The 25,819-nt window shown below is 38.8% G+C and overlaps 2 protein-coding genes, 1 long non-coding RNA gene and 1 other non-coding gene across 4 annotated transcripts; 1 reads left to right on the top strand and 3 right to left on the bottom strand.

Annotated features, from left to right (window-relative positions):
• Window positions 1-715: 715 nt before the first annotated feature.
• On the bottom strand, window positions 716-1,680 carry LOC149035626 (uncharacterized). Its single transcript, XR_016182198.1, has 2 exons — window positions 1,577-1,680; window positions 716-1,181 (listed from the first exon to the last, which is right to left on the bottom strand). It is a non-coding gene; the product is annotated as an uncharacterized LOC149035626 (long non-coding RNA).
• A 9,598-nt stretch (window positions 1,681-11,278) lies between these two features.
• On the top strand, window positions 11,279-17,518 carry LOC149035625 (uncharacterized). The gene is made up of 3 exons (XM_089191799.1): window positions 11,279-11,520; window positions 12,590-13,219; window positions 14,761-17,518. The coding sequence occupies exons 2-3, from the start codon at window positions 12,631-12,633 to the stop codon at window positions 16,674-16,676; spliced, it is 2,505 nt and encodes an 834-aa protein (XP_089047925.1). The 5' UTR covers window positions 11,279-11,520; window positions 12,590-12,630; the 3' UTR covers window positions 16,677-17,518.
• Window positions 17,519-18,532: 1,014 nt separating this feature from the next.
• On the bottom strand, window positions 18,533-18,606 carry Trnan-guu (transfer RNA asparagine (anticodon GUU)). Its single transcript has one exon. It is a non-coding gene; the product is annotated as a tRNA-Asn (tRNA).
• Window positions 18,607-19,180: 574 nt separating this feature from the next.
• LOC113680222 (protein Wnt-8b) lies at window positions 19,181-22,005 on the bottom strand. Its single transcript, XM_027197241.2, has 5 exons — window positions 21,929-22,005; window positions 21,333-21,372; window positions 20,703-20,859; window positions 19,995-20,263; window positions 19,181-19,794 (listed from the first exon to the last, which is right to left on the bottom strand). The coding sequence occupies exons 1-5, from the start codon at window positions 22,003-22,005 to the stop codon at window positions 19,324-19,326; spliced, it is 1,014 nt and encodes a 337-aa protein (XP_027053042.2). The 3' UTR covers window positions 19,181-19,323.
• Window positions 22,006-25,819: the final 3,814 nt, after the last annotated feature.

Below are 25,819 nucleotides of genomic sequence, written 5' to 3'. Positions count from 1 at the left end.
CAATATCGAATTCTCTAAACTAAAATCATAAGAACTGTATGGAGAAATATGGGAGAGTTCATAATGAGAGCTTGGGAATGAAAGGGTTACAAAAGTCATTAAATCTAGATCTTCAATGATATTTGTCTTAAAATTTGCACTTTGATCAGATGAAAAATAGTTGTAGGTTTTCTTGGATTGATTCCAGTCAGGTTATAACTTTACCTAGTATCACTCTTATGACCAACTGTTGCAAACCACTAATTACTGTTTTTACAGAAAAAGCTTAAGAATATTTTAGAAAAAAAACCTGTATTCCAAATTAATTTCCAGAAGGAAACCAACGTTTTGACTTTTCGTTATAAAATAAAAAGGGTGCCAAACCATGTACTCACCTTTCTCTCTCAACCAACAAGGGGAAACACATTTACACAGCAATATTGAACAGAGAAGTGACTTTTCTCTTCCTTGACACAAGTTTCTCACAAATTATAACACAAGATATATTATTACCTTCAGATTTATTACACGTGTCATTTAAGAGTAAAAAAAAAAAAAAAAGGAAATTAAAATGGTGATGAAATTCTAAATTAGGGTTTAGTAACCTGAAGAAATGCATATTACTCAAATATCAAGACACAATGACATGTATCCCTATCTAAAGGGAAATTTCGTTTTTCTTACAAAAATTTTAAAGTCAATTTCTGCCAGACTTGAGAGATATTTTGGATTTTAAAAGAGATTTAACAATTTTATTGTCTGCTGCACACAAAAATAAAAAAAATAGCATGGTTCACAGGTAAAACCTTCAAACAAATTTAATATTTATTCAAGGGGTCTCTTAGAAAGGCATTTCCTACAAACACATCACACTTGTGATTCATCACACTCTGGCACATGCTTAAAAACAATAATTCCATTGTTTACAGCAATGTTAAATTTAAAGTCATATTTGACATATAACCCATCTACATGGAGAGGATACACAAAGGATATGAAGAAGAGGATATACCCATATCATTGGGCTGTACACATTCCACTTTTCACTACTATTTCAACAATCTTCTTTAACTGTCATTTTGAAATATAAATGGTTGTCCTCAGGCTTGGCTCCATCAGGAGACTGATGACATAAGCACTAGTTGTTTTCATGGTTTTCAGGATGAACTCAAAGAATCTACTCCTTCGAGAAGTCTAGTTTCCTGAAATAGAGCACTTTCTCGTTCAACATTGACAAGGGAAGAATGCTCCCCCACCCCACCCCACCCCACCCCCAACCAAATAAACTGGTCACCTCATATCAAAACAACTGTTCATGAAAGCCAGTCTTGTACACAGCCTTTCGTCCATTTACGATCACTTTCCATTGTTACTCCTAGCTCCATAGTTTTCAGAGTGGCATCAAGAGCTTAAAGCATTATTTTCTTTCTCAGTAGAGCATTTGTCTTTGAACAGGCGAGTTTCCTTTACGATCCTTACGTCTATAATTATAGCACCATAAGCGCATGACTTTAGCCGACTCAATAAAACTAATTAAATGACAAGATCTTCTTTTTCTACAACCAAATGGTCAACAAACTAATCTCATTCTACTTACAATTTCTTTCTTGAACATCTTTTAGGGCTTACGTTCCGAAGTTTTCTCTCAGTACGATGCTATTTAACCCCCGCACATGGTCACTTTGACCTTGGGGTCGCAGGGATACAATTGCGTTTCCAGGGTCTTCTCTCTCTTCCTCCCTCGAGGAATAGAGAGGACCCTGGGAATGAGCTCAGCCGGGGCGATAATTTTTCACGTACGTGTGTTTGAGATCGCGCGTGTTGATTAATCGCGCGCAAGCAAATATATTTGATTGGTCATAAATCTATGTGTAGATATATATACATTTCTTTAAAAAAAATTAATTCATGAACCCTGTTAATTACACTTAATAAGGCACCAATTAGTCTTACCTATACCGTGCCCTTCTCCATTCCTATTTTTCTAAATTGTATTTCTTCTTTTTTTCTTGTATGTTTTTTTTTTAAATAAAACTCTTTCCTTGGATTTCCTAGAAACCTTTTATGATATGGATGGAGAGAAATTATAATGATGAAAATAGAAACAGGTCCATGCTTAAATATTTTAGAATGCTTTCTTTTAGGTAAGTATACAATCTTTTCCACCTTTGCAGGATTCATAAACACGGACAATTTGAAGAAGAAAAAGTTGTCAGTGTTGAGAGACGCTCTCAACGAAGTAGTGATCCCACCAGTGAGAGAAATCATGAGCAAAGAAATGCCAAAGCACTATAAGCAGATGGCAGATCGTTATAAACTGCACAGGCAAACTTTTGCTAAGCACGTGAAAGAACTCGGAGGGGTGAAATTGAACTATAAGAGCATCAATAACAACCAATATATAAAGAATCCAGATCACTATGACTACAATGTTAAAGATGCAATATCTTTGGCTAAAATCTTCCTTGAACCTCACATGGCGAAATTTACCAAATTTGATTTAAGATTTGACCCTGCGGCTGTTCTGTGGGTACTTCAGTGTGTCGAAGAATTTGGCAAAAATGTCAATGGCGCGGCCAAAGATGTGAGAATGACAGTGCGGAAACCTTGTGCTCATTACAAATTCTACGAAATGACAGATGAGAATTACAAGAAAGGCTTCCGCGCCATGGAATCTCTGGTAGAAAGTTTTCTTCAAAGTGAGGATCAAAAGGAAATACTGGATAAACTAAAAGAAAGGAAAACTCAAGGCAAGTCTTAAGACGTTATTTGCGGTTTTTTTTCTTAAGAGTTGGGTGCTTATTTTATCTGATAATAGTACTTATAACAATAATAATAATAATAATAATAATAATAGTAATAATGATAATGATAATGATCGTTTTTAAGGCAGCCTTCTAAACAATTTATGGGTTTAAAGAAGAGTCAGAGAAAAGTTAGCTAATACTAAAATCTAGCTAAGAAATAAAAAGATGTTAAACATTTAAAAGGTATATGCAAAAATAGAATAGACGAATGATATAATTAAAATTCAAAACAGCTTGATTTTAGACAGGCCACGCCTCCTAAAGAGGAGTCTGATCTGTTCCAATTGTCTTTTCTCAAGTTAACTGACGACCAAGGCGTGAAGTGAGCGCTATGAGAACCTGAGGGGCGAGACAAGGACACACGCCCCTCGCAATAGCCTCCGCTCGCCTGTAAAACGCAATGAATAAGTCATTTTATTAATTTATAAGTTGCATTGATGCCTGTTGTGCAGGTAGGCTGGACCAGATTCGCCTGACGTTCTACCGCAGTTCAATTTTCTGAGTCAACCATATCCATATAGTGTCGGGTTATTTGACTTGACAATTTGGAAGGTTTTCAACCCGCTTAAAAATTAGGTTCGTGTATTCTCTTTAGCTTGCGTGTAACTAAAAGGTGAAATCTTTCTTTATGCTAGAGCTTGACGATTTCCAGTATAACAACTTACATAAGGAAGTGGATACACTACAAGACATGGTAAAAAACATCGAAGAAAAAATAAGCGTAAACATTAAAAGGGAACGCCAGTTCAAACGTGAGGTTCATAAAGCCATTCTTAAACTCCGAGATGATCGATCAGACTTTCAGAACAGTTGGCTGGAAAAGCTGGAAGGATTGGAAAAGTACTTTAGTTCTGAAATGCAAAAGCTTAAACAACAAATCTTAGGAGAGAGTGTTGACGAGTGCATCGATAAACTTTCTGGAATGGCTGAAAACGTAATGGAAACTGGAGGAACCTTCAGTGACGAAAAAGCCGTAGAGAACAATTGGTCAGTCTTACGCAGAATTAGACAACACACAAGCGAAGAGAAACAGTCCCAACCTAAAAAGGAGCTGGCCTCTGCTGCGCAGCCAGAGTTTGACCATGTCGGGTGTCTTGTGTCCTTTCGTGAGAATGTGGATGCACTACGGGACATGGTAAAAACCATCGAAGAAAGATGGAGCATAAAGATTGAAAGGGAACGCTAGTTCGAACTTAGGTTTCATGAAGCCTTGATTAAACTTCGAGATGCACTAGCACACTTTCAGAGCAGTTCGCTGGAAAAAGAGGAAGGATTGAGAAGGTCCGTAAGTTCTGAAATGCAAGAGTCTAAACAACGATTCTTTGAAAAGAGTCTTTACGAGCGCATCGATAAACTTTCTGGAATGGTTGCAAAGATACTGGACTCTGAAGGAACCTTCAGTAACAAACAATTCAAGGAAATGTGGTTACATTTAAGCATAATAAGGCAATATACGGAAAAAAGTTAACGAGGAGCTGGCCTCTGCTTCTTATAATCGTGAGCTTAATGAATTGCTAGTCTTAGAGGAACTCGTTACTGAAAAGAAGAACAAACTTAAAGCAAAAAGAAAAGAAAAAAAGCAAAATCGTGAGCAACAGCACTTTAGGAAACATCGTAGTAGACGGAATTAGGACGTAGGATTAATATAGCGCCCGAGATGGCGATACAAAGGTGTTGCTCGTTCTAGGTGTACCTTTCCAAGGCTTAGAGTATTTGACTGTTTTTCTTCCTCTGTTTCCTTTTTTCTTTTTCTTTGCTTATACTTAACCCAGCCCGGGAGGTTATTGAATGAGGGGTACAGCTGGCCCGGGGTTTTCCTCCTAGGTGCAAGTGGACGTACAGGGAGGTTTTTCACCCAGCTGTTGTTCCACAACCCCCATTTACACTGGCTTTTGCTTAACTGGAATCATGAGGATTTTTAAAGTTTGTATCATACATTTGAGCTAACGCCATCGTTGATTGTTGTTTTTCTGTTTGTAATATTTATATCTTGTAATAAATTGTACTTGCAATCCAGCGCTTGACTGAAAGCGAGCCACAGCAAGAGGTAGTGACTGCGCATGTGTTGTTTCGGGAGGTCTTTGCGGATTAAGAAGGGAGGATCAAAATCGAATACTGTACTTTTTCTTTCAGGTTTTTTTCCCAGGATTTCAATTTTTTTTTCGTGTCGAAATTTAATTTACTTTGATTCAAAAATGGCTAGACAGGTTAAGAGTCCTTGACTGAATCCAAGTTTGGAGACTTATGGTATTTTTATGATGGAATCATAAGGGAAAAATTAGTGGAAAAAAAACAAGGAGAGAATATAAACCACTTTATTAAATGGACGTGATTGTCTTATTAAAGAAATAAAAAACGCGTGGAGTGCATTGTTGAGTTCTTTAAGCAAGGAATTTTTAAAGACACTTGAGAAGTGCGGAGAAGCACGAGCCGAAGGTGAGTGCTTCTCGCTCTTCTCGAGTGTTGTTAAAAATTCCCAAGTGCTTATATAACTCAAGAATAATCGAGGAGCAAGCTTTTTTAATTTCTTTTATAAAATGTATCGTGAATTGCGCGCGCTCGTGCGTTGGCTTATATTTCAACAGTACACTCGTTTGACTTTGGGCGCGTGCTTTATGGAAATTTATAAAATGTTCAGAGAAATGCGCACACCGTGATTGGTCAGAACGAGTCCATTATATCTCCACTAAGCATGCACCTTACGTCACACGAGTGCACTGTTAAGATATAATGCACGCAGTCTACGTCATCGGTACGAGCGCGCTCAATTCACGATGCATTTTATTAAAAAAATACAGAAACTTGTTCCTTGAGCATTGTTGAGTTATATATATAAGCACTTGGGGATTTTTAACACTCGAGAAGTGCCTTCGGCTTGTGCTTCTCCGCGCTTCTCGAGTGTCCTTAAAAATTCCTAAGTGCTGATATACCTCAACAATGCACTCGGCGCGGTTTTTATTTCTTTAATAATGAATTCGTTCTGACCAATCACGGCGCGCGCATTTCTCTAAAAATTTTATAACGGGAACTAAAACACTTGTAGACTCAATACGACCACCACATCCGGGAACCGAATGGGGTATTTTCCTTATGTACCACGAGTGGCCGCGATATTGAGCAACGATGTCACAATTCTCGCCATTTCAAACATTGCTGAATGAACTTGGCTTGTTTGTGGTAAAGAATTATTAAATGGCCGCGGGATTTGTTATGATAAACGGCGAAGATGTAAATGCACTTTCTGAACAACAAGTCAACGAAAAAATAATAGAAATTAATTTTATGCTGGCGTGGTACGAATAATATCGCACAACATTGCTATTGCAAAAAAGTAAAAATTAATATTTTATCGCTACCGTGTAATATCCTCTATTTATATTCTCTTGGTATGGCAAAAGACGATTTTCGAATATTAGTCGGTTCGATCCGGATAATTTTCAGTCCAAAAGCAGATTTGTTCAAAGAGGCGCACTTGAAAAAAGCGAATGTTTAAACATTTACTTCCAAATCTAAACAGAGAAAAATATCAGCATCTATCAATATGCAATTAACTAGATTACTCTGACTGGCTCGACGGTTTGTAACTTTCCATGCGTGTTTCAAAAGTTTTCAAAAGGTATTAAGCTAAAGGTTATACTGCTAAAACTTACTGTCGGACTGCCGGGGAAAATTGACGATTAGGTGAAAAGAAGGAAATCAGCTTTTTGAATTGCCGTTCTCACAAGGTCCCAGTGCATAGCTAGAAAGTCTCTGGATAATGGACACAACGATAACTGGGGATTGATCACTAATCGAGTATCGAGTATCGATCGCTCATAAAGGATCAAGTTTTAATCGGGTTCGAGTAAACAGGCTTCTACTGCAATTAGTTCAAAGCAATGGCAAATGAAAAAATAACCTTTTATTCAACTGAATCTTGTTATTACACGACAATGAAATTAGAAGGTTTCAATGTGGCGCCGAAAACGGGATTTGATTGTATTTCGGGAGTTAAGAGGTTGCGACAGGACAATAATGACTTACAAATACCAAGCTCTTTTACCCCTAGGATAGTTTTATGTCATTCATGGTATGCATTGTGTATTCCATTAGTGACTTTTTACCTTCCTTTTTTGAAAAAAATCTAAAGAGCTCCTTGGTTTTACCCAAAACTATTGCACCAAGCCCTAACGAATTTTCGGTAGCAAACCATGGGTTGATTTTGAACAACACTAGAATTCAACACGAACAAACTTGTTCTCAACTTGCACCTGAGTTGTTTACTAAGGTTTCTTCCATCATTAGCTTCGGAACCGTCATGGGCAACACTTATGTAATAACAGCCCTTCTAAAAACTACCCATCATTAGAACTAGCATTAACTACTACATAGTCAACATGGCGGTGTCTGACTTCCTTTGCGCATGCTTTAAGTGGCCGCTATGTGCAACTGAAGGCATGCCGACCGGGACAGAGTTTATCACTGAGACTTGTGCCTCAGTCGTTTGTAAACTAGGGATGTACCTCAGAGAAACATCACAAGTGGTGTCTCTGTTGAGCTTTGTTCTGATAAAAATAAAAAATGAAATAAAAATACCGCCGCAACAGTTTTCCCCATGAAAACCTCATTACTTTCGAGGAAAAACATTCGTCTAGCTTTGTTAGCTTTTACCTGGATGACACCATTTGCTTCTAGTGTGCTGTTTCTCCTGTACACTAAAGTTGTGTACCTTGACGGACAACTTTAGTGCAGACATTTGAGGGGCAAATCACTGAGCACAGTCTTCAACGGGTTCGGCTTCGTTATTTTCGACATTGCCCCCACTTATTACGATGATGACCCTGTACACGCACACAATAAAAGCATTGCGAGAACGTCCGATTCCTCGAAAGACAGCACGAAAGACAACAAAGCAGGCCGTCCATTTCACGTATCTGGAAACATAACTGGCTCAAGGCAAAGCAATATCAAAGAATCTGTCGAGTTTCGCTAAGTTTATTAAATCGCTTTTAACATATTATGCCTCAGTGTCGATATCATTTCACCTATGAATAAAGATGCAGACGACATCAGATCAAATAATTATAACAATCACCATGCAAAATTTGGTTTGTCCACATTTTGATATCCGTATATTTCTTTCAAAATTACGAAAACAGGTTTGAGTTTTTGGGAAACGCCTACCCTTCCGTATCCCTCTGGGTTCACAACACCCATCGCCTTCTATAAAAGCTTGTTTTCACTGGCGACGGAGTCTTAGTATAGTCGCAGTCGAAAGAGTGCCTTCGACCGAATGAAAATCGAAAATTGAATTCGTAAGTGTTGTCTTAAGCTGGCCGGAATCGTAGTCAGAAGAATCGGAACAGTTCCATTTACTTCCGCTTCCTCTCATGACTCCAAAGCTTATGATCCAGTGAAAACTGAATTATCGGAGTCGCAGGCAGAGGTGAAAAATACATCAATTACGATGCGAGTTCTTAGGTCATCCGATCGCTTTTAATCTGATAATCCAGTTTTCACTGGATCGTAGGTGACCAAACTTCTTCTGATTCCGTAGGTTTGATTTTCGTTAAACTATATCGCTTTATCCAACTCTGACTTCGTCGTGAGTGAAACCAGTCTCAGTGAAATAAGTTCAAACATATTACTTGTCGATATTACGATAATTATCCGTATTGCTCAGACATCTAAACTCTATCGAGTGTCTTAGCAATAAAATCGAGTTCACACATCTATGTGGGAAACAAAATACTTTTCAACTGCACATGTTCATAGAAATAGTGGTGCTCCTACGAATTTGAAATAATCAGGATCCAGATCGACTACAAAAATGATAAGAAACTTTGTCAAGTGCCCTTTACTGGATCTACAAACCTTTCACCACTGAGGATTGACAAAAATCCGTTCGCGCGTGGGCTTGAACCACCAACCTGTCGGTTGACAGCCGAACTTGCTAATCGATTGCGCCACAGAGACTTGTTGCTTTAGAGCGATGTGATGAACTGAGAAATTTTATTAGCAGCTGTGCGCCAACACAGAGTCTTCTTTTGTAACCCTTCCCGCCCCAACATTAGAATGTGTTCTTTATATATTTCCTTCGACAGACTTGATCTTTCGCCTGTGTTCAAGAACACACTAAGAGTAACAAAAAAAAATCATGTACACGCAGGGCTATATATAGATTTCAAAACGAGCACGTTGTCAATCCTTTTTCATCCACAAGTTGTGAGGGAATACTTCTCGGTACATAACTCGCATCTAACAACACCACACGAACTTACATCTACATTTGACCTGCCTGTAACGTTCTACCGTCCGATGTCGCTGATTACAAGAGTTGCATAGATATCTGCACTTTTCTTCAGATTCAACGTCACTTGCGCATGTCCTTCCTCGCTATCCAGGTGAGCTCGCGATCGAATAACGTACGCAGAATAAAGGGGGCAAGTTTCTAAAGAAACTGTAGAGCTGCGTCCGTGGGAGAGTGTAACAGGTAATTTAGTGTTAACAACTGAGTTGAAAACGTAAATTGACCACCGTAAAAGGTTAAAAGGCTGACGTTTCGGGCATCAGCCCTTCGTAAGAGCGATTGGAGGAATTAGGGTTGTGTTTGGGTTTACATGCAGAAAATGAAGCTATGCTATTGGTGGGAATATGGTTAAAAATTATATATTATTAAAAATTGTTGCTAAAACTCTCAGGCCAACAAAGGTGTAGGAAGGAAGTCTAGGAAGGAAGGAAGGATAGGAAGTCTGTGTTTCGATTTTTCCGTCGTTCAGTGCTCGATACGTAGACGTAGAGCGGGACATATATTGAGATAAGAAAAATACATAGGCTACTTTTTTATCCCGACAAGCCTGTTTCGTGAACAATAATATACATGGAAAAATTACTCAGTTCTGATTGGTTAAGATAAATGCAGTTTTCAGGTAATTCAGTGCATAAGAGAGTTAATTCAGTGTAGAAAAGGGTTAATTCAGTGCAAAGAAAGTAACAATTTAGACATTCAGATTGGTCAATAATTAAAGCAACTCACAGATAGCCAATCAAATGCGAGCCTTGGATGTCGCAACAAAATTTGAAAATTTGAAAATTACGAGCGAAACAATGGCCGGCGTTTTAAGTAGGTTTTCTTTCGCCACTGCAGCTGAAAAACAGTTAAACAACGAAACCACTGTAAAAGGCACTGCTTTTTGGTTGTCTGTTTGGAAAAAGTGGTGTTCAGAGAAGGGAATTGCCAAGGAAATCGTAAATTACGAGCCGACCCAGCTTTAAAACACTTTGCTGGAACGATCCAACGCCGAAATTAAAAACAAACATGGTTAAACCTCGGAAACGACGATCCCATTTCATTGAAAGTGATTCGGACACAGACTGAACAATTCCTTGAACTGTTTAGCCGGACTTTGGACTTTTTTGCGCCTTAAAGATGTGAAGATATCATTGCATATTACTGTTTTGATCATAGGCGGTTGTTTTGACCGAACGCATGATTTGAATAAATTATTTTGCACTTGATGCGCGCGCTTTCCTTATGCTTAATTAATTATGATAAGTAATTTCGTCTTCTTCCATGTATATTATTGACACGTAATCACATGATTTTTCTCGCACAATTTGGAATAAACAAGCACTAGTTAATTTTTCAAAGACCTCAAATTGCACTTGCCCTACGGGCTCGTGCAATTTTGTTAGTATATAAAAAAGTTTACTCGTGCTTATTTATTCCAAATTGTACTCGTAATCATGTGATTACCTATACTAATTCACTTTTAAGGGAATTTTATTGACAAGAATATTCGTAGCCATCGATAATCTACTATAACTTTGCATAATTGATGTGGCGACAAATTTAGATGTTTTGTTCAGCTGTTACGCAGCAACGCTTTGTTTCTGTGCCACAAGATCATTTCGTTTGTTAGTTTGACGACAATTCAGGTCGGCTGATGATTAGTAATTTTTCTTTAAAGAAAACGATGGTTACGAGTATGATAGTTTAGAATATTTGCTAGATTGTCACTTTATTTACTCTAGCTTCCACAATCTTACCAGATGAAATCTAGCGGAGCTGCAATACTCGATGGGAATGTCAACTTGCTGGTCAGATGGCAGTGTCGACTCTCGGTCCTCACTGACTGAATCCTCGAGTTAAATCGAACCAGTAGAGATATCCCCTGCATTTCCGCGAGATCACCCTCGATAATTCGAACTCTCGATGTTCGCCCTTCCATTTTAATTTTTTTGGCTTTTCCTTTTTTACCATTACACATCAGGTCTCAGTGCAGTCAGGTTTTTCTTGCATGTATCTTTCATAAAACCATGTTGCTACAATCCGTCTCTTGTTTGCACCGTTGAGCTATATTTTCTCTCTGTTTCTCTTATAAACAGCATGCCGTTAGTATTACTGAACTTTGGTAAATTCTGTCAGACGGGGAAATGCTCACCAAGGCATGACTGTTGGATATGATTGACAGTTGTTCACTTGAAAAGTTACGCATTTATTCGTCGGTGTTACATTTTCCGCTTTCGACTTAAAGGCTGCCTTTTTGTGCGAGTAATTTCTCACGCCTAAGGTGATCTTCGATTTGCAGTTTACACAACAAAGCATTAATCGAATTTATCAGGAATAATAAGCCTGTAACCACGTCGTTTATCGATCTGTCAAGTCATCCAGTGTAGTTGATAGTTTTGCCGCTTTGAAATAGTGCTGATAAACGAAACAGGAATTCTGCACCGGTAAGCTCCATTCTTTGAGGTGGGTTTCAATCAGCTTTTTGAATGCATATTTCAGTTTGTAATAATTAACTAGTTCACATCTTGATCAAGTTCTCGTGATGTGCGTACGTAACTCAAGCTAAGACTATTTCATGCTCACTTAACCGTTCAGAGTTCTCGTGAGTTCTGAGTAGAGTTTCACGGCGTGAAAATTGTATTTGAAGTTCCACCCAGCGAACAAAGGTTATTTAAGCCTGTGCTAAACAAAATCGAACCATTTGAATCGATATAACCATTCTTGAAAGACTGTTTTGAGAAGCTTTTAAAATTTACGCTTCATTTCTCGTAACAGCTCATCAGAATGCAATGAAAAAAAAAGTAGGGCCAAAATTGTACCTTAAAATTTTAGTGGAGTGGACGCGTGCAATTATGGAACTTAGGAACTTGAGGAGAGTTGTGGAAATGTGACGTGGAGAAGTATGAAGGGGTAAACAGAGTTGAGGGAGTTAAGACACGTGTAAGTGCGAGTGTGATCTTGACGTTTTAAAATTTTTAAATGATGAAATAAAAAAAGATTTAAGGTCTAAATTAGAATGGTGGGAGAAAAGTTAAAAAGTTACCAATATACTTTGGTTGTATAAAAGTGCTGACGAGATAATAACTTGAAATAAATCAATCGAAGCCAAAACAGGACATGAATTAGAAAGGAAGAAGCTTTCGTGTAAAGTAATGTAGAAGTTTGGAAATATGGAAGAAAAGTGAAAAGCGTGATGGTGAAAATTCTATAATTGTGGATTTAAAAACATCTGAGAGTTTTGAAGGATGGATGTGTTTGATTATTTAAGTGTGGAAAGAATAGTAAAGACGACGAAAGAGAGAGTTTTAAATTTAACGAGTGTAGCCATAAGGCTAGTTATAAACTATTAAAAATCTCATATAACACAGACAATCTTGGTTTTAAAAACATAAAAACCAACAAACCAACTTCTGCAAGGGGAAGACACTTTCAAGAAGAACAATTCAAACAAAATTATCGAGACCAAATATGCTTCTGTTATGAGCTACCATTATTTTTATCTTTACGTCAATTAAACCTACCTTCCCTCTAGGTGTCAGGTAAACTTGTGACTGAGAAGGCAAGAAACAAAGCATGGCTTCATCGCCCGGGACAGACACAGAACATCGACGGTGGTTGGTGGTTGGCACTGTTCTTCACAGTGTACTTATGCCGTATATCAGAAAAAAGATTGAACAGAAAATGAAACCATTTTACCAAAATCTGTTGGCAAATTATGGATTAGACAAGCAAACCTATCCGACTCACCTGAAGACTATTCCACCAACCACTCTGAAGCTGAACTACGAAAGTATCAATAATAACGCCGCCTTGGGTCGAGACACCCATTGCTTTGACTATTGTGTAAAGGATGAAGTGTCATTGGCTAAGTTGTTCATGAAACCTTTCATGGCACATTTCAATGCATTTGATTCCTCTTTTGATGCCTCGGCGGCTCTGGCTGTTCTTTGCTCTGCTCCACCATTCAGCGCTGCAGCGCTGTCAGCTGAACTTGTGAGATCTGAAGTACGAAATAAGTGGGCCCATTACGACTCTGCGTCATGGACGGAAGTGAAATACAATATATGTTTTGATCGAATGGAGACCTTGGTTGAAGACCTGAGATTTGCCCCAGCAGAAAAAACAGAGCTCCTCTCTGAGCTGCAGATGTGGAGAAAGCATGGTAAGATGTCATTACACATGTTTGAAGAAATATTGTTTTGTCTTCTCCTCTAACCGAGGAGGTCTCAACCAAAATTGTATCTTCAGGCCGATAGAATATGCTGGCTGTTGAAGAGATACGGATTGCAATCTCAACGTAGACATTCATGAATCAAATTGAAGACATAAATTCGAAAAAAATCGACAAATCTTCATTTAGTGTGAACCAAGTATGAACCAAGTATGACTATTTAATGTGAAACACAGAACAATGAAACTAAATGAGACTTCCCTTTTTCTCTTAGTTTGTATTACTTTACAAAGAAAGCATAGACTTGAGCTAAGATGTCACACCTTTGACAGCTTGACCTTTGTACATGCTAGTTCCCAAGCTCTTTGGAGCTCAAACTGCTGATTTCCGTTGATTCTAATCGCTTCTATAGCGCTTAGCATCGTCCAGTGAAGATCAATTATTCTTTAATTCGAAACAGTGGGCACACGCGCCCGCTTTCTGCTCGTCTCCTCCAACTGCTAGTCTGGCAAAACAAAGGCAGGCAACCGTATGGGTTTGAGCCCGCGTGACGTGAAAATATTGTTTATCTCTAACTTTCGCTCTAATTGGCAACATCCGATCTCACTTTCATTCAAGTAATCGAGGATAATTCCTCACAAAGCTTACAATTTGCAGCTTTTGATCATTTACTTTCAGCTTCCTGTGTTTACTCTCAGTTTCCTGTTTACTTTCCTGCGAGGGATCTGGTAATTTTTATAGGAAGGATAATTCTCACCACCTCCTCCCCCCCTTTTAACCGACACTTCTCAAATCATCGAGCCGTGTAGCTTCCTAGCTTCCATCCCCAAGAACCACAACAAACCTCTTTCACTTCCAATTATCGCTCCCCACCTATTTTTCAAGCATGTTTAAGGTCGATTGGTGTCCAACATATATGCCACAAATCATTACATTTACGCTTCTCTAAACAACCCAAAAGCCTACTCTATTGTTCCACTTCGTTAACAGTTTTGCTATCGATACAAGGTGTGGAAAGAAGATATCGAAATTAAGCAATCAATCAATCGTGCTCACATTTCCACCACTAGCGACAAAAGTACGACCGGACTCCCTTTCCCGCCGGTGCACATGTGTGTCGTTGAAAAGGCGGTCCGAAACCAAACTACTGAGAGAAAATTTACATGCTGGCGGGAGGAGGGTCGCGTTGTTATTTTGTCGCCTGTGAAGGAAATTTGTTCGTTGTAAGTTACAGCAAACGTTAGAGGTCAAGAATGTTACGTGACTTTACATCCCATATGGTTGCCTGCCTGCGGTGAATTCATAAGATGAGTCGGTCCACGTCAAGTCAGAGCTGTCGGGCTAAACTACTCGATTCTTACAATCCGCGTATTAGTGTCGCAATTTGGATCAACCCTCTTTTCAGAGGATTATTCAATTTTACATTTTACTGGTTTCCTTTAATGGTGAGTGACGTTGGACTTTAGCTCACGTTGAAAATTAATGCTCTATTACCGGTTTTCTAATTGTTTGTTTGTCCTAATTTTTCCTAGGGTTAGAATTTTGCGTTGGTAATCCACTTAATGACACATTTCTTAGTGTTATGCACGAACATATAAATCAAATACATGAAATGTTTGAGTCTGGATTTGAAAAAGTTCAGGCAATATTACATGAATTGAGCAAAAGCAAGCATGAAGAACAAACAACAAGACAAAACCCGGATAAAATGTTAAGTGATGTCAGTGTCTCCGCAGCAAAAGATAAATCTATAGTATTTGATGCGCCAGATCGAAACAAGAGGTTTACAGGAAGACAAAAAGAGTTAGAATCGCTTGAAAGGTGCCTCCTCTCAGAAAACAGCGACCATAAATTTAGAATGGCGGCCATTTGTGGTCTTGGCGGATGTGGAAAAACGACCTTAGCAGCTCAATTCGCTTGGGAGCATAAACCACATTACGAGGGAGGCGTATTTTGGTTCTCCATGGAAGATGAAGAGAAGTTTGAAAGCTGTGTGAATGACTTAGCGTTACGTTTAGGACTGATGGAAAAATCATCAGATCTTACACTGGCACGAATTCTAACGCTTATATCTAAGCAGGAAAAGCTTTGGCTGATGGTTCTTGACAACGTCGACCAGCCAATACTTTCTGAAAAAATGCGTAAAGTTTTGAGAGGAATATGGAAAAGGGAGTCAAACGGTCACATGTTGGTAACAACAAGGCGTGAAAGAAAAGAGATCTGTCGGTGTGTGGATGTTGAGCCAAATTGTTTTGTAGAAATCACCTCTTTCTCTATCGAGGAAGCAAAAGAGTTTCTTTTGAGTCATTTCAGCGGTGAAAATGCTGCAGTCCAGGAGGATGCGCTAAATGAGCTGGTTGTTGAGCTTGGTTGTCTTCCCCTTGCCTTGGAGCAGGCTGGTGCACATATCAAATCTCTTGGCTGCACTGTAAATGAATATTTGAAACAATACAAGCTCGAAAGGTTCAAGCTGCTAAGCGAGCATCGGGCAAATCCCTCGAGGGAGTACGACTCCTTGAATCGTCTTTCAGTCCACACTACATGGTTATTGAACTTTGAGTACGTAAAGAACTCAAGATATGGAGAAATTGCAACCAGGTTCGTACATGCAGCTGCTTTCCTTGATCCCGATGAAATCTATGAAGGACTCATCAATGCAGTGATTCTTTCCTCTGACGTTGTATCTGAAAACAAAATAGAACTCCCCCTCAGGAATAACCATATAGTAGAAGTTTTGACCAAGTTTTCACTTTTCCAGAGGAAGTCTGTTGGATGCATGAGAGTACATCGCCTAGTGCAGCAGGTTATTCGTGGTACAATGACATCAAAAGAAGTCGAAAAAGCAGTTTACACAACATTTCAGTTACTAAAGAAGGCCGCTCAATCACCTAGTGAATCAGCAACAGATAAGTCTGTTTTCTCCATTATTCGCCATTGGTTGGCATTGAAGCGACACGTCGAACAACAAGTTAGAGCTACACCGGATGACTCATCGGCTGAGAAAGTAGCAGCATTGATGAAAAGCGGTTCTAGAGAAATTGTGTTCGAAGTCTCTCGCACCATAAAAGGGCTATCGCAAACTTTAGAAAACCGTCGTGGATTATTAGCGTTGCTTGATGTCGACTACGACAAGTTTCTAGGTAGAAAAGAGCTAAAGAAAGAAAATAGAAAAAGCGAACCCGTAAGATTGCTCTCTCGATCTCCCTCAAGATTGCTCTCAGGATCGTCCTCAGGATTGCCCTCAGGATTGCCCTCAGGATCGCACTTAGGATCGTCCTCAGGATCGCCGTCGGGATCGCTCTCAGGAGCGCCCTTTGGATCGCCCCAAGAATGGTCCTTAGATATGGCCATTAGACCCCCCACCGGGATCACCACCAGAATTGCCCGTAGGATCGCCATGATATTCCTCTGTGGCAATCTACGTTCTCGTCGTAGTGGTCACAAATGAACGCCATTCACAATGCTTAAGCAGGCAGGGTCGCGTGCATTGTGAAGGCCTCATTTGGTGGGAAATTATGAAAATGTTTTCCCGAGAAAACTGCCACCAAAGCTATCGAAAGCTCAATCAAATATACCGAACTTGCAGAACGTGAGAGACCATCTTCTTTTCAGTTTTGAAGAAAACCTTCTAAACAGTGAAGAATTCATCCATCTATATGATATAAATACTTCAAAGAACCCTGATTTTCCTCGCTGGCGGTTCGACCCACTCGATTTAGATGAATTACTAGACGACAAGTGTAAAAAGTTAAAAATAAAAATAAAAATAGGAAAATATTTCAAGATCGATAGAAAATAGCTATTTTAATTTCAATGAAATTGTCAATCACAAAAGGCACCGACAATACGGATATTATCACTTTTTATTTAGAGGAGCATAACAATATTTCACCGTTTAAAATAGGGGTTGAATTAATACCTTTCATTGGTAGATTGTAACCTCCAAATCATGTAACTGCGTAAGCGAAGGTCGGTCTTCTTCAGTTCTGAAGCAAAAACGCTCATGTACACGAAATCAATTTGTAGACTTACTAAACAGAAACCCAGAGAAGCACTTTTATTTCTATCTCTTTCTGAATCCATAGCGTTTCGTTTGTTTGTGTATATAGTTGTATCACTCTTTGGTTTCACGATTTTATTTCATTTTAAAATAAAACGACACTTCGGGCCTCTTCATGAAAATTTTCAAGAAAAATACAACAATGTGCATCCTGATTAGAAATCTAGAATTTTTTTTTTTTATTTAAAGGTTACATACATTGTAATAAAATAAAAAATGATCAGATCTAGTATGGAAATGCTTTTGTGTCGGTAACATGTATAAAATGCGCCACAACTTTATGCGCACCTAATTTTCTCTTGCCTGGCGTCAGACTCAAATTGGCGTTATTCAGTTTAGTTTTGCTGTTGCGATCGAATTTGCTTGAAATCTTCCACTTTGACACGGATCACAAAGACAAAGGGTGGCAATCAGTAGTTTTTTTTTTCGAGGTAGATATTTTATTTGGATCATGATCTTTAACGGCCTTTGGTCTAAAACAGTGTCATGTTCTGTCGTGAGGTTTTGAGTTGTTCTGATTTTCCGAATAAAGTCACTATCAAGTTCAAGGAGGCTTACACCATAGTCTTACTAATAGTCTCAGTCGAAAGAGCGTTATCGACAAAGTGAAAATCGCAGTCGTAAACGGTATCATAAGCTGACCGGATTCAGTGTCAGAAAAGTCGGAACTGTTCATTTACTTCCGATTCCCCTCATGACTCCAAAGCTTATGATCCGGTGAAAACTGAATTGTCGGAGTCGCAGGCAGAGGTGAAAAAATAAACCAATCACAATGCGAGTACTCAGGCCATCCGATTGCTTTCAATCCGACAATCCAGTTTTCACTGGATCGTAGGGGACTACATTTCTTCTGATTCCATAAGTTTGATTTTCTTTGAATCATATCGCCTTAGCCAACTCTGACTTTGTCGCGAATGAAAACCAGCCTTATGTGAAATAAGTTCAAATGAATTACTTCTCGATTTTTCGATGGTTATTCGTATTGCTCAGACATCCATACCCTATCGAGTCCTAGCGATAAAATCGAGTTCACACATCTATCTGTGAAACAAAATACTTGTCAAGTGCACGTGTTTATAGAAATAAAGGTGCTTTTACGAATTTTAGATGACCAAGAAAAAAGGGGGAGAGGCAGGCAAAAGGATTAAAAGGATTCAGAGTCGACTACAAAAATGATAATGACCTTTGTCAAGTGCTCTTTACAGGATCTAATAGGCTTTCACCATTGAGGCCTGACAAAAATTCGTCCCCGGGTGGGCTTGAACCACCAACCTTTCGGTTAACAGCCGAACGCGCTAACCGATTGCGCCACGGAGACTCGTTACCACTTAATGCTACGCTGAACTGAGAAATTCTCTTAGCAGCTGTGCGCTAACACTTGCAGGGTTTTCTTTGGTAATCCTCACCACATTTGTATGAGGGTCCATAATTGGTCTTTTCGGGATCCGGGATATGGCTAATTTAAAGGCCGGGATCCGGGAATTTACAATAAGAGGGGAGCGGGATGCGGGATGGTTATAATAAGCGGGACTCGGGAATCTGCGATTTTGAGGAGCGGGATTCGAGAAATAATCATATCAAACGAACCGAGATATCTAGGTGTGAAATGATTAAAAGGGGAATACAAAATGGCTCCTTTTTTTGTCGCGAAGTCTTTGAAAGTCATCGAGATTGGTGGCCGTACGTTTGTTCTTCACTTCGACTCAGTTGAGGATTGAATAATATATGAATCTCAACAAGGCTTCTGTCCTTCTGTTGTAGATTTAAAATTTAAATTTCCCTCCCAGTATTCGCCAAAAACAATCAGAAATCTCGAGTAAATCTACAACATCTTTATTGCTTCAGAAAACTTATTTTCACGGGCCAATTAACAATACTCCGCGATCGATCGATTACTGTACAATTCACACATCACTATTGTAAATTAACGGCTTGATATTTTGCTTGTGTGCAATAACACAAACAGTAACAAAGAAAACCATGTACACACAGTGCTCTATGTAGATTTCAAAACGAGCACGTTGTCAATCCTTTTTCATCCACAAGTTGTGAGGGAATACTTTTCGGTACATAATTCGCATTTAACAGTACAGCACCACACGAACTTACATCTACATTTGACCTGCCTGTAACGTTCTGCTGTCCAATACGGCAGATTACAAGAATTACATAGCGATCTGCACTTTTCTTCGGATTCAAGGTCACTTACGCATGTCCTTCCTCGCAATCCAGGTAAGCCCGCGGTCGAATTACGCACGCAGAAGTCTGGGGACGAGTTAAGATAAACCAATTTCTTCTGTTTCCTGGTCACCAGTCTGTCACGGTTGTTGTCTCGTCTGTGAAGTTTGCTATTAATGAATGACACCCGAATGGCTGAACGGTATTTTCTTTTTAGCTCCTGTCCAACCACGTTAAAAAGGGCTAGTTCTTTCCAGCAGGTTTTCATGGTACAGCTTCCGGTAACGCCATAGCATCTACAGTCTTTTCTCAGCTTTGAGCGGACCACCTAAATTGGATGAATGAAAAAAGGAACATCAATTCTCGGTTGCCTTCATGACAATAAACATCCCGAATAAATTTGCTTTTCCTTCAATTTTTGAAAAAAAAGAGGTATGGCATACAATCACAGCACAGTGATGATAACAAGATTTGAGTTAACATTTTTCACAGATAAAGAAACAGAAAAAAAATTAATAAATAGCCTACCTTTCTTCCTACTTGATTATTGTGCAGGTTGAACGCTGTACGAGCGTCGTTTCCTTTCTCTAGTTTGTCAATAAACCGTCTCGTTTCCTTCTCTCCGAACTTGATGTCATCACTGCATCCTCCCCACTGCCATTCGCTCTTTCCTTTTGGTTGTTTTCTTGTTTTTCCGCACCTGCATCCGGGTATTCTGTTCTGTCTGCACTGAACAGTGAGTTCGTGAGTAATAGCAGCTGCACTGATGGCGTGAAGGAAAGCTGTTTCTCGAGTTGCTGCAATGAAAAAGAGAAGTGGGTAAGGAAGAGCGCCCACAGAGCACGGTCATGAAACACAAAAAATACTATAAATAGACAGCTTTGATATATATATCTATATGTGTGTGTGTGTGATTCACATAGACGGCGTGTTTCATGACGTGTTACAACGTCTCTAATTTCAAGAAAACAGTTGAAAATGCCTATTTTTACTGGGTAAGGAATTCCGAATTCTAAATTCTTCATTACAGAGCATTAAAAAAGACATTTTGAATTTGCTCTACTGGATTTTGCTCACAGGACGTTTAAAAAGCCTCTACAAGAACTCGGGTGAAAATTGGAGGCGTTTCTTAGCAAAAATGGCGCGGACCAGGTCAGACTTAATCTTAAGCTGTTAAATACGTAAGTACTGCATGGGCATTGCTTACAGTGTAAACAAAGTTCAAACTCAACTTACCGTGGGGCAAAGTTCTTTTAAAAAAGATGGGTAACTTCTGAAATACATTCTTGTCGTGCAATGAGCAGTTCCAAATCTCGTTCTGAAATAACTTTTGGCACTCTGTCAGTCCACGATAACCTCCCTCCTTGACAACACTCCATAGCAAATTGTAACTCTAAAAAATAAATGATTGCGAAAATAAGTGCATTGTGCGTTGTTTTACTGCCTGGCTTCACAAAAGCCACGAACAGGTAGAAAATCCACTTACTGTAAGTCATCATAACAATTTATTCGTATAACAACATGATTTCGATTGCAATTTGTCTATAAAGTAAATTATCCAAGGACGAAAAAATTGCTTGAGCCCGTAAGGTGAGTGGCTTTTGGTAGTCATTTAAAAATTTACAAGAGCTGATGTACACCAAATTTCACAAGGAATCATGTCGTTACCTTTTAAAAATTCACGTGAAAAATGCATCCACCCTGATACGCACGTAAAAAAATCGCAACCATTGATAATCATCACATACCAGCAAAAAAAAAAAATAGGCACAAAACGCAAGTGTATTGAACTCATTCCGATAGTGAAATTAACTTTACAGCCTTAACACTATTACAATTATCGTAATCATTTTATCATCCACATACCCTCTGTCGAAGAAAACTGCTTTCTCTGATACTGTCAGACCTGAAACGAAACAAATATCTAGTTAGATGGCATGGTTCTTTCGTTACATAGAAGATAGCATATCTTGAACTCTATGCTCTGCGGTTGAAGAACTTGATCTTTAATTTTGTTATTTGTAGATAAACTGTTAAGACTCTTTATAGTAAAAACTTTGTTTTCCATTTCTATTTCTTCATTTTTTTTCGATTCTGATCATTTCTAACTTGCAAACGACGTTTTGCCTAGTTAAACATCACTGTGTTATAAATTCACTGACAAAAATCGTAACGAAAACAATCTAATTCCACTTTCACACCAGCAAAACATATCTAAGTAACCTCTAACTTATGTTTTCTTTGTGCTAAATTGGATGTATATAAGCTGCAATGTAAGCAGCTTCAATCAAGGATATAATTTCAAACTGTGTTTGCCAAAACAGCTATGAAACCTGTTTTCGTTCAGTGTGAATGGGGTAGAGCATAAGCTGTTCAATTTTCACGCGTTTTCAGCGTAAACTCTTCGTCAAAGCGTATGGCTGCTCACTCTGTTTGAAAATGAAATTTAAATGAAGACTTACTTTGTAGTTCTGCTGTCTTCTTGCAGGGAAAAATCCAACATTAACAGAACCACCAATGACACAAGAAAGAGATTCATGATTAAACGTTTCTCAACCTACACTTGTTGCAAATTCAGATCCTGTAATGATTTTTTGGCGAGTCTTATATACTAGTGACACTTAATACGAATATGCAGAAACACGCCTATTAATTAAACACGCGAACAAAAGATTGAATCAGAAGCATCCACGCGAGACTAGGTGTGATATTTTGGTTTAATTATGGAGGCGAGACTTTTCCTAACAATAAAACGGAAAACAACAGCAACTTCAGCTTATTCTCAATTCGAAATGATAAAGAAATAATTTCGATAACATAAACTTATCAGTTTTTTTTCTAAGTGCTGCTGTCTATACTATTTTAAGGAATCTTTTTCAAAGAGCACGTTTGTGGCGGGGTCGATAACCTATTGTTCACCTCTGACAAGCTTCTTTACTGTGCGTGAGTCTGAAGCAAAAAAACTCAAATTCCCTCGAAGTAAGGGTTGATAGAGTACGTATAAGAGGCTAGAAAAGTGTTTACGCGTGACGCATAATTAAGCCCAAAATAAGTACGCAACGCTCGAGTTATACAGGAAGGCAAGTTATAGTCAGATTTGAAGCTTTCCCTTTGAAATTCGCGATGTGTAAAAAACTGTTCAGAGTACACGTGACGCACGTTTTTTTCCAAAATTTGTGTGCGAAATTAGATCATTCCCCAACCCTCTTCCTTTTGCTACCCTCCAAAAGCTGAACACACCTGAACCAATCGGGCCACGAGAGACACAGAAGCTTTTTAACCAAGCTTACACTGTTCTAAACACGCAAACAAAAGCGAGAGATGTAAATATTTATAATTGAGACATGCACATAAAGATAGCTATACTAGGAGCATAATCAATCAACTTTTGTGAGCGTCAGTTTAGGAATAGCTTCAAGGGAAAATTTTAAAAGAAAAAATTTGGAAGACCTCAGAGCGAACGCGAACATGGTATTAATTTGAATGCATCTACACGAGAAAAGGTGTTACATTTTTGATGAAAGGAGGAGGTGAGACTTTTTTTTCACAATAAAGCAAAGAACAAAAGGCGGGAGAGTAATTCTGAATTTGTCGACAACAGTTTATTTAGAGTGGGACGTCGAGAACCCTTGTTTTTTCAGCCATAAATCGTGATGATTTGTTCTCACGAAGGGCTCACGCTCGAACGTCAACTTTAGAAACTCTTTACGGTGGCCAATTTACGTTATTAACTCAGATGGCAATACCGAATTACCCTGTTATACTCTCCCACCGACGCAGCACCACAGTTTTTTTAGAAACCTACCCCCTTCAATTCATTACAAGTGATCGACAAATTTGGAAGACAAAGAAGCGCGAGCCTGATCTGTTGTTCGCGGGTATGATTGCGGCTAATTGATCGAGACCATCAATTCTGACGAAAAGTTGTCGAAACTTCAGTCTCTACTACCAATAACAGTCTTTCATCGGACCACCTTCATCTCAAGGAACAAATACAGGATCCAAGAATCGATACTAGTAAAAAAATAGAATTTTAATATCCATCGATCAAACGCATTCAGATATATAACGGTAATCTTTTACTCTTTCCTTGACATAATTTATCCAGTTCCATAACATGTAATTTGTGATAATCGCAATCAGCATTAATTAATATTTTGCCAGCACGTATCAGAGGACTGGAGGCGGGTGCGAGGTGTACATCGAGTTATGGGGTCGCAGTTTGTAATTTGAGGTCGTTAGTAGGGAGAGGCATTCCACTGTCAGCCTTTGCCTTGTCAATTTTAATCTTATCCTCAGAGGCCGAAAGAATCGTTTTTCCTTTTATTTTACTAAACTGAATTCAAACGTTTAACCTAACGTTCCCAGTAAAAAAATTTTAAAACCTTTGACAGCACCCGAGTCATTTAGAAAAACGTATTTGAAGTAAAAGTCAGTAAAATCAGGAAGGTGTCATAATCTCGTACCTGGCGAGTCCCTTGGGGAAATTTTCGCGGCAACCGCTCATCTTGGGGCTCGTTTTTCAATTTATTTGCATATTTTGTTTGCATCGCACACTTTACAAAATTCACATGTGGAAGTTCTTTACTTATGGAAAATTCTTTGCTGATGAAAAAATCAAAACCGGACGAAAGCCCAGTAAAAAATAAATAAACAACAACAACAACAAAAACAGGCTCAAAGATGAGAGAAAGAGTACCATTCTGTCAAGAATGCGAACCTTTATGAGCTAAAATCTCGCATTTCATTTTAGGACGAAGTCATCCGCTTCAAGCGAATTAATAGGGTATTTAGATTTGACCGATTTTCGTTAAATATCGCCAAAACATTCCAGGAATAATGACAAACGAAAGTATGTCGGAAATGTTGATATTTGAAATATTTGTCCCGTGGCGTCCATTTACGCAAAACGCCTCGCACATTTTTAGCTGCTCCAACTTAGATGCCAATATCTAGACAACCAATCAGCATATCGAAAAAGCCTGCCATACTTCTGTTGATTGATGCCTTGTGAATAGCCATTTTGCTCGTGCTGCGATATCCATACCCGATAACTTCAATAGAAGAACCCTCGGTCATTTCACGCCCTACCGGCTCCTGACACATTTATCGTAAACTGCAGTTATTAAGCTTTCTTCTGACGCAAAGTTTGCTGGGATTTTAGTAAAATTAGCGCGCGTGCGAATTTTCTTCCTGCGAAGGTGAGAAGTAACCTTAAGTTGTAAGGTTTCGTTTTCGTTGAAATTTATTTCGTAATTTAGTTTTTTTTCCTGAAATATTATCATGTTCAAATCAGGTTTTAATTAGAATTGTACTCGCATATCTCCTCAAGTAAATGTTATCTACCTGTGTACATCATGTTATTCATAGGATCAAAAGATCAGAGGATACGCGAGGGTGGCACCACTGCCTTGTTTTCGGGTACACGTTCCCCGTTTTTCCCATCTGTTGGTTTCTAAGGGTCATCGTTTCCGGCTTTGGTGCATTTAGTTTCCTTAAATCGCACTAATAATAAACTCTTGTAAGCATGTTGGTGCTAAATAAACGGTACGATGGCTTGGCTGGCCAACGCACCCAGCTATCAACACTTAGCGTGCCTGATTGAGTAGTGGAGGCAAAATAGCGCGCGTGTATGATGCTTAGTGTCAAAATACAAAGGCGTAACACTTTAACAGTCATACTGACATCATACATCATCATTTAATACCAACATGTTGCCATCACTTTTCTGCTAGGGTAGTAAGATCGAGTGGAGTCCAATTCGGTCTGTAATCATACTAGTGACTAACAGAATTGGACGATCGCCATGAAAAAGCACGATTTATTAATCACGAGTACGATTACTGACCGGAATCGGAAGACACCGATTCCTGTTACGCTTCAATTCACTTTAACCATCACTATTTCAAAAAGTAGGGCTTGTTATTCCAAAATTTAGATACTCAACCCTAACAATCCTTAAGATTTTTGGATAGTAAGATGTTGCTATGGTTACTTATAATCCATCTGATTATTGGATTCATTTGCGTATACGCACTGCGATCGTTACTTTCCTATCAAGACCAAAGATCCGATTACACTGTCTGTTCCTAACTCTACAGCATAATTAGCGAAAAGTGAAGCAATTCATCCACCAATCACATTCAAAGAAATTGCAATGGTCATGATGTGTATTGTTTAACTTATGTAGCAATCTACCTTAGCTAGATTATTAGCTACATGGCTACATCAGCTATCATTAGCTGAATTAGACGCTAAAGTAGATCAATCGCTCTGACGAACGGCTAACCCTCGAACGTCAACGGTAGCCAATTTACGTTAACAACTCAGTTGAACAACACAATATCAACTCA

The sequence above is a fragment of the Pocillopora damicornis genome, chromosome 13 (genome assembly GCF_964200805.1).
Source record: "Pocillopora damicornis chromosome 13, jaPocDami1.2, whole genome shotgun sequence".
NCBI classification, from domain to species: Eukaryota; Metazoa; Cnidaria; class Anthozoa; order Scleractinia; family Pocilloporidae; genus Pocillopora; species Pocillopora damicornis.
The sequence above is the reverse complement of the archived record's forward strand: the minus strand, read 5'-3'. Positions and strand labels throughout refer to the sequence as shown.

Excerpts from the sequence above, each read along its gene's own strand:
- LOC113680222 (XM_027197241.2), bottom strand. The coding sequence starts at position 22,005 with ATGAATCTCTTTCTTGTGTCATTGGTGGTTCTGTTAATGTTGGATTTT. Across the intron at positions 21,373-21,928 it reads GAAGACAGCAGAACTACAAA|GTCTGACAGTATCAGAGAAA; the intron begins GTAAGTCTTCAT and ends GTTTCGTTTCAG. Across the intron at positions 20,860-21,332 it reads GCAGTTTTCTTCGACAGAGG|AGTTACAATTTGCTATGGAG; the intron begins GTATGTGGATGA and ends TTTATTTTTTAG.
- LOC149035625 (XM_089191799.1), top strand. The coding sequence starts at position 12,631 with ATGGCTTCATCGCCCGGGACAGACACAGAACATCGACGGTGGTTGGTG. Across the intron at positions 13,220-14,760 it reads GCAGATGTGGAGAAAGCATG|GGTTAGAATTTTGCGTTGGT; the intron begins GTAAGATGTCAT and ends AATTTTTCCTAG.